The sequence below is a fragment of the Poecilia latipinna genome, unplaced genomic scaffold (genome assembly GCF_001443285.1).
Source record: "Poecilia latipinna isolate Pla-1442-1.1 unplaced genomic scaffold, P_latipinna-1.0 Scaffold3762, whole genome shotgun sequence".
In the NCBI taxonomy this organism is placed as follows: domain Eukaryota; kingdom Metazoa; phylum Chordata; class Actinopteri; order Cyprinodontiformes; family Poeciliidae; genus Poecilia; species Poecilia latipinna.
The window spans coordinates 1-8,173 of NW_015116378.1; the positions used below are offsets into that span (position 1 = coordinate 1).

Consider the following 8,173-nt stretch of genomic DNA (forward strand, 5'->3'; position numbering starts at 1 on the left):
CACTCCCTTCCTAAAAACAATAAGAAGGACCGCCGCGGGGGGGGGGGGGGGGGGGGGGGGGGGGAACTAATTTTTTGTTATGGGGCCCAAGATTCCTGGCGGTGCCCCTGATCACGATTAATCGTTTCAGCTCTGAAATACTTGTGATTTTCCACAGATAAAGTGGGGTTAGAGTTACACACACTTTGCGAAACAGACCTGTATTTGAGGTGAAAGCCGTTTTCGGTGGATCCCTCCTGATGGATTCGAGAGTAAGAGGCTCACTGAGTTTCTGAAGGAGAATCACTTCTGTCTTGTCCCCAAAAATACTTGACCTAAAGTAGAAGTCATAGATTTAAATCAAACACCAGCAAATTGTTCTTGTTCGCCAAAATGTTACCAAATAAGAGAAGAATAACGTACAGGTCGGCCATCTCGCTCTCGTCTGCCTGAGGAAAGAAGTTTTGCCCGTCTTCCAGGATGTGTTTGATCAGATCCTCATCTGTAACAGGAAGCAGCGCGAGGTCAACGTCGTGACCTCTGAAGTGTCTCATCTGACATTACGCCCTTCAAGCGGCGGCTACCTGATGAGGTGAAATGTTTGGTGTATTGCGGATCGGATCCTTCATCCTCCTCGGGGTTAAGGGTCATGTCGTCCCCCAGGTACCTGCTCCCTTTCACCCTCTTCAGCCTGGGCATCCCCGCCCCGTGTCCGGCCCCTCCCATCACCGATTCTTCACTCATCAGCTCCGGCCAGTCCCGGTCATCCGTGTCCTCCTCTGGCATGTCCCAGGTGTCCTCGCTAAGAAGAGCAGCAGAAGACGATTAGAGAGCAACACTGAGGCTTCACCCACATAACTTAGAAAATACTGCATACACGTGATCGGTTTCAGAAATGCCTTCATCCACACGAAGCCGCACAAATGTTTAAACATCCCAAACCCATATATATGCACATTGTCACAGACCATAATGTGGATGACTCCAAATCTCTGTTTTCCCATCAATACACACAAACACAAAGCTTTCTCAAATCTCCCCGTTGGTCTGAGTTTTTATAAATAGTGACATTAAACAGTTTTTGTGTGTATCAAAGGCCAAAATGCCTAAGAGTTTGTTAGTTTCCAGAACTATTCAGATATATGAGGGACTAGGCCTGAGTTTCTCTGAAACACAGCGCGTCTCTTCGATGAAAAGTGTTGATCAAACAGCCTTGAGAAAGTTGAGTGGTGACTGTAAGAAAAGGTTTTGTTCATCTCATATTAAATGGATGTCAACATAAAAATATTTACAGTCAATTTTTTTCTAAGAAAGCAGTCTTCTTTCTTTCCTTTCATTTTCTTTAAAGTTTGCTTTTTCATGACATCTCTCCGAGCCACACACAGTCTGAAAACAGGCAGCGAAGATTAGTTCACCTCTTGATAGACGGAGACGGCAGATCCACGTATGTTTCCTCCGAGTTGGTCTGAGGAACAGAGACGTACAGACAGATTAACGCACCGATAAAACAGTGTTTTATTCAATAAACTTCTGAACTTCGGAGTAAACTTCACCTCTCCGTTGAAAAAGAGGAAAGAACTTCCTCCCATAGAGTCTTCCAGGAGGTCGTCGATCTCAACCGACTCCTGATCCACTTGTGACGACACCTGCTCCACGGTCACAGACTGGAGACACGCAAACACGTCAACTCTGAGCTTTCTGTGTCGAAGCAGGGAACAGGAACGCGGTTAGCGGTGCGGCACCTTGCTGCGGCTCATTCTGAACACGGTGAAGACCAGCAGGTAGAGGGGGTAGACGGTCAGACAGGCCACCACACCGGCTGCCAGCGTCTCTCCGCTCAGCGAGGAATGGTGGGAAACCGCCCTCTGGCTGCGGGACGAGATGAAGTCAATGGGTGTAAACACGTTTCCACATCGGCCCCTTGAACTTTTCATATTTACAGCCTCAAACTTTTTTTTTTTTTTTTCCAGAAATCATACAAAACAATATATGGTTTTATACAAATAAAAGTCTGGAAAGTTTTGCCGCACATTTGCATCAAGGCCTCCTGAGTTTTGAATGTTACTTTTCTGAAACATGCATCATCTGGCAAGCTGTCATGTCTGCTGTGCTCCTTGGTCTTTATGATGCTGCTTGTTCACTAATGTAATTAACACACAACTGAGGTTGTCAATGAAAACATGGATTTGCAATGAGATTAAGTCACACACTGTTGTAATCTGCTGAAGTGACTTGTGAATTTTAACTAATTGCACTGGATTTTATTTAGAGGTGTTTTCAGATTTTGATTGGTTTTCTTCCACTTAATTATTTTGTCAATTGATATATTTCACAACGTCCCAGTAAAATGAACTGAAGTTTGTGGCTGTAGCATAAAATGTGAAAACGTTTGCTGCATGATTTTAACAGGACGGAAATCTCACACACCTGTACCTTTTGTCCACTATGATACTGTACCACAGGGTGTTTGCCAGCAGGATGAGCTGCAGCAGCACAGCACAGCATGTGGCTCTCTGCAGGCGGGTGAAGGGGCTGCGAGGGGGCCTCTCCCACAGAGACAGCCAAAGGTGACTCTCACACAGCGCTCTCTGCAGCTCGGACCTCAGGAGTCGAGGCAGACGACGAAGCGCAGCCTCCTCTGAGAGAACAGGAACAAATACGCTGACGTGAGCCCACCGATGAAGCCAAGCAGCGTTTTTAGATGTCCGGTACTCACCTGTGGCCTCCACTTCGATCTCCACTCGTCCGCCGGTTCTCTCATTGTCGACTGACAGCCACTCCTCAACCAGGAAGTAGTAGCTGCTTTCAGTCTGCAAGTCTTTGACCAACACATACTGCGGCCTCCACGCCGGAGACAGGCCTGCGGGGGTAACGTTTACCCCCGTGAGTAACGTTTACATAAGATTCATAAAACAGGTTTTAATGACGGAGTGACATGTAAACAGAAGCCTTCTTCTTCTTCACCTTTATTGTCGTGCCAAATGCGGATCTTCCACACGCTGCCCAGGCTGGTGTCCGTGGCGATATGAAAGATATCAAGAGCATTGCGCGTGAACGCTCCTTTGCTGTCAAGATGGTGGTGTCCGCTGCGGCACTCTCGTCCGTACAGGCTGATTCCTACGTGAGCCGTCGTACCTGTACGGACAGAAAAGGGGACGTTTCTAAAATAGTGCAATTTGTAGAGTCACAGCCAGCGCTGGTCAGAGGTTTACTCATTTTTTAAAGTGAGACTTGTGTGCACAAGTTTTAATTTGTTGTGGATTTTCCCTTACTCAGTGAATAATCAGATGCTTACTTCGTGTTACTTTTATACCAGAAAACGCGCTCATCTCTTAGCAACAGATTAACAACAAATATTGTTATTTTTCAAAATTCATAAGATTTCTATGCTCTTTTGAAATACTACTTATCTTATGCTACTTAAGAATTGTGCAGTTGGTGAATTTTGAGGAAAAGTGAAAATTTTTGTTGTCATTGATGGTAAATATAATATAAAACAGTCATTCAACACAAAAGTAAAAATATGATTTATACTTCGTGGCAGTTTGTTACCAGGAAAAAACTCTCATCCCTTAGCACCAAAAGAATAACAAGTACTATTATTGTTTATAAAACATAAGCTCTTTTTGAAATACTGCTTATCTGCTTAAACACAAGAAATTTACAATTGTTAATTTTTGCGGAAGTAAAAATCAGTCGTTCACTTCGTAGCACTTGGTTACCAGAAAACACATTAATCTCTTAGCAACAGATTAACAACAAATATTGTTATTGTTCAAAAAACAAAATTTCCTTTGCTCTTTTGAAATACTACTTATCTTTTACCATCTAAGAATTATGCAGTTGGTGAATTTTGCAGAAAAGTGAAAATGTTTTTTTTTTGTTATTGGTAGTACATATATTATAAAACAGACATTCAACACAAAAGTAAAAATGTCATTAATACTTCGTGGCAGTTCTTTACCAGAATAAAACACCAAATGAGTAAGTACTACTAGAAAATTTTTGAAGTAATTCAAACGGATCCTGCCAAACTATGCCTGTTGGTTGGACCCAAATCAGGGGTTCCGATGCTAAAAATTAGCATCAATGCTAATCTTAGCCAACCTGTGCTCAATGGTATGTGGAGAATTACAACCCTGTTGACTAACATAGACTTATTCCATTCAATGTGCTAAAATTAGTGTATAATCATTTCAATGCTCTTCTATGTATCGCTATGGCAGGCCTCAAAGGGTGCGTTCACACTGCAGCCTGAAGTGACTCAATTCCAATTTTTTTTACGTAATGCGACCTGTATCCGATCTTTTCATGGCAGTGTGAACAGCACAGGTTGGATTCTTTTTCGAATGTGACCCATATCCGATACATATCTGATTCAAATGCGGCCTAACGTCCAGGTCGCATTCATCTGAGCTGAACGTCACTGATTCTCAACAAATGTCACTATTCTGCGTCCTGATAAGCGCAAGTGGGAAGAAAAACAACAACCATGACGGATTATATGAGGATTAAGTTGTTAATATGCTGCTCCGGCTGGACAACAACTTCAAATATGTAAGCTAAGCTCCACCATTAGCCTCCATATTTACTTCTGCAAACACTGAGCACTTCTTCTTTTGTGTTGGCTGAACACTGAGATCGCTGACGCTATTGCGCCCTCTACTGCGCATGCGGGACACTTTCAGGTCGTTTGCCTGTTCACACTGCAGAATGCATACAGGTCGCATTTACTGGTAGTGTGAACGGCCCGACAAAAAAATCGGAATTGCCAAAAAAATCGGAATTGGGTCACTTCAGGCTGCAGTGTGAACGCACCCTTAGTAGTGACTTGATGGAACTTTTATTGGATGTTTGGCTTGGCAAACAATCAGAAGTGGTTTNGCCCGACAAAAAAATCGGAATTGCCAAAAAAATCGGAATTGGGTCACTTCAGGCTGCAGTGTGAACGCACCCAATGACGCCGGCTCCGCCCACATGCTGGCCTAGAGCAATCCTCCCCCAATCATTCCAAGGCATTTGTCAGCAACTGACCAATCAGTGTTTCCAAGTACAGTACTCAATATTGACAGCATATATCATAGAAAACACGCTGGGGTCAGAGAGATTTTGAGGAAAATAATAGATAATCACGTTCCCAGCTGTCAGTGGGTAATATGCATTCCCTACAGCTGTTCCACAGAACGTATTATTTAAGTCATTACTCACCCATTTTGTATGTGCAAAGAGCGTCCCACTGCGTTCACACTCACATGCAACCAGACTTTGTGTCCCTCATTTTCCCTCTTGGGCTTTATCGTTGATTTCTCCGTTATTTCCCGCTAATAACCTTAAAGACCTGACATAGGCTAGTTGGAGAATTTTCTTGCCTGCCGTCTTTGCCTCATTGTTGGCTTATAAGACAAAAATGTCTCGGGTAACACATTGTGGTCCGTTAGTCTGCCATAATAACAGTTGGCTTGTCAGAGGACAGCTCTACTTCCACTAGGGGGCTGAGTCATGTCAATTGTATGCTACTTCTGACCAGCACTGATATCTATGGATAAGGTTTTATTTATGAATACTGAGCTGTTTTAGCAGGAATGATTTTCTGCCTCACCTGCCCCTCGGCTCCAGCCAGTTTTGACCTGGATCTCGTATTTGAAGCTCCCGTTCTGGCCACAGAGTGGAACCACACCTGCCCGGCGAAGATCCAGCTGGTCCAACTTGTGCAAGATGGCTGCTGCCACAACGTAGCTGAGCAAGCCCAGTATGCACACCAGCAGCACAATCAGGCTTGGTGGACCTGAACGCTCCTAAAACATACAGCAAGGCGTACATTTGGGTTACGTCTTTAACACGTTTCTAAAAAGCTTGTTTTTTTTGTGTGTTTTTTTTTTGTGGTACTGACTGGCGTTATAAAGCTAATGGCGTTGGTCGGCACAAAAAGGCCCGCGGCAAACGATGTGAGGTGTCTGGTGCGGCAGACGGTTCTGCTGAAGTTGGTCTCTGCCAGCGGCACCATCCCGTCCGTCCTCCACTGCTTCTCGGCCTCGCTGAAGTACTGACACAGAGCGGCAAACACCCCGACCTCCAGGCGAACACGGGCGGGCTGAGAATCAGGGCCGCACGGCGTGCTAACATTGATGAAGTAATCCTGAGTGGTGTCGTAGGATCTGGTCAAAACAAATGCAAATTTAACAGAGAAGATCAAAAATCGATGCTAAGAATCGAGGAGTGATCAATATAAGGAGACAAGCTTGTCTGTTGTTGCAACCTGTCAAACATAGGATACCATATTTCAAGTGCCACGCCAAAATATGGCAGCAATATGTTTCCTTTTAGTTGATGCCTTTTCTATCAGAGAAAATTCTGGCTTCACTAAAAGAACCAAAATCAAAATTTCTCTTTTTTTGTGGAAGAGTTCAGAAACACAACCTAATTCAGACGAGGATTAGGTTCTTACTCTGGTGACAGGAAGAAGGTGTACTTCCTGTGGTCGTGCCCTCTGGTCATACTGAGAGTGATGCGCTTCCTGTCCGTGCAGTTGAACTCGTTGGGTTCCTCGTGGGAATGGAGGTAGGCGGTCAGATACGGCTCCTCCTCCACTTTTTCATCTTCGTCAATCTCGTTTGCGTCTGAGAAGGGAAAACAAATGCAACCATGCAATCAAAAATACTGACATAAAAATAAGAAGAAAATCGAAATAAAAGCAAACATTTGGACAGTATCGATATCCAAATCAATCCAATTTGTTTACACAGCACATTTAAAATAACGTGTTTACCTAAAGTGCTTTACAAAAACAAGACAAATCAAGCAATAGAAGTCAAGACATAAAACAGTAAAAACGCTCATGTCTAAAACGCACATAAAATTAAAGACTGTAAAAATAATGCATCAAGTCACAATGGGCCAGACGCTATTTAAATAAAAGTGCTTTTGGATACTCGGTCCAAGTTGTTTTATTACACGGAAAACAGCTGAGTAAGGTCTACTGGGCCAATAATTGCTGAGTATAAGGTTCTTGTGTGCACATTTTCCTAAAGTCAAAAATACATAAAATATTTAGTAAAATACGTTATTTTTGCTTCCTCAACAATAAACAAAACAAGCAATATTTTATGAAACAGAAAAAGTTGTCTCTTTTCCTGGAAAAACTGGCTTCAGTCAAGTTTATTGGAATAATTTTTTTTGAGATCCCACTTACTATGAAACTAAAATGAAAGCACAAAATGTAGAGAAATATATAATTACTATTTATTTATCCATAAAAGGAAAACTGCAGTTTGGACACATAGTGACAGAAAAAAAAACAATGAAAAACAACAACAAAAAAATTTATTTCTGCTTTTATATTCTGGCCAAATGTGCTCCATCATTTTAATATAAAGGTGAATTTAGCTTCACTATGTTGCTTTGTTTCTGCGCGGTAAGTCGTTGCTCACATTCGATGGCGGTGAAGTTGAGCTGGACAAACAGACCCGCCTGTCTGTTGCCGTTTCCCGCGCTGACCTTGACCACCACCGAGTCACAGCGGCTGACGTTTACTGCTGTGGCCGAGGGGACTCCAGCAACCCCAGGACCCTCGGCGCCCGCTTCCCCACTGCTGCTGCTGTTGCTAATGGCGACCGTGATGGCCATGCTGTCGTCGAGCCCAGAGATGGGGATGTGGGTGCCGTTTTCGGTGCGAAACTCCATGGACGCCACCTCGGTGGAGACGGCATAATTGGAGATGTAGTTGAAAGGGAAGGGGTTGGACTCCACCTGGGAGGAAACGGGAGATAAAGGAGGAGAAGAGCGGAGGCAAAGTGAAACTTCAAAAGAAGTCAAACTCTCTGTCAGCACGATTATGACGTCTTGCTCTAAAGGCACCGTTCATCTTGAACATAACTCAGTAGTTTTCATCATTTGGTGATATTACCTGAAAAAGTAGCTGCAAGATGCTGTTTCCTACCGCAGCTCTGCCGAGACTTTGGTTGAAAGCTCGAGGGATGGAGAACCGCTCACATTCTGGAAGAGCAGGAAAGGATCAGTGGGAATGTCTGGACACAATGAGGATGTAGAGCATCTCCAGAACCGGATGTAAAAATGAGCAGAAAACTTTAATATTTGGTGTGATCTGACCGGAGGACATTCATCCACACGTTTGTCACCTCTGCCTACATGGCTTGTCTCAAACAAGAACCAGGATTTCTTACTGCTTGCTTTCAAA

The 8,173-nt window shown here is 43.7% G+C and overlaps 1 protein-coding gene across 1 annotated transcript in view; it reads right to left on the bottom strand.

The window, feature by feature from the left end:
• Positions 1-67: 67 nt before the first annotated feature.
• Positions 68-8,173, bottom strand: part of LOC106941608 (polycystin-1-like) — a gene marked incomplete at both ends in the record, with an annotated part of 38,108 nt that continues 30,002 nt past the window's right edge. Inside the window, 15 exons of the mRNA XM_015024684.1 lie at positions 68-314; positions 403-481; positions 564-781; positions 1,395-1,444; positions 1,533-1,643; positions 1,722-1,848; positions 2,407-2,617; positions 2,696-2,839; positions 2,944-3,114; positions 5,579-5,774; positions 5,870-6,134; positions 6,425-6,596; positions 7,407-7,725; positions 7,883-7,976; positions 8,159-8,163. Of these exons, the coding sequence (XP_014880170.1) occupies positions 68-314; positions 403-481; positions 564-781; positions 1,395-1,444; positions 1,533-1,643; positions 1,722-1,848; positions 2,407-2,617; positions 2,696-2,839; positions 2,944-3,114; positions 5,579-5,774; positions 5,870-6,134; positions 6,425-6,596; positions 7,407-7,725; positions 7,883-7,976; positions 8,159-8,163 (2,409 nt within the window). The remainder of the gene's footprint in view (positions 315-402; positions 482-563; positions 782-1,394; positions 1,445-1,532; positions 1,644-1,721; positions 1,849-2,406; positions 2,618-2,695; positions 2,840-2,943; positions 3,115-5,578; positions 5,775-5,869; positions 6,135-6,424; positions 6,597-7,406; positions 7,726-7,882; positions 7,977-8,158; positions 8,164-8,173) is intronic.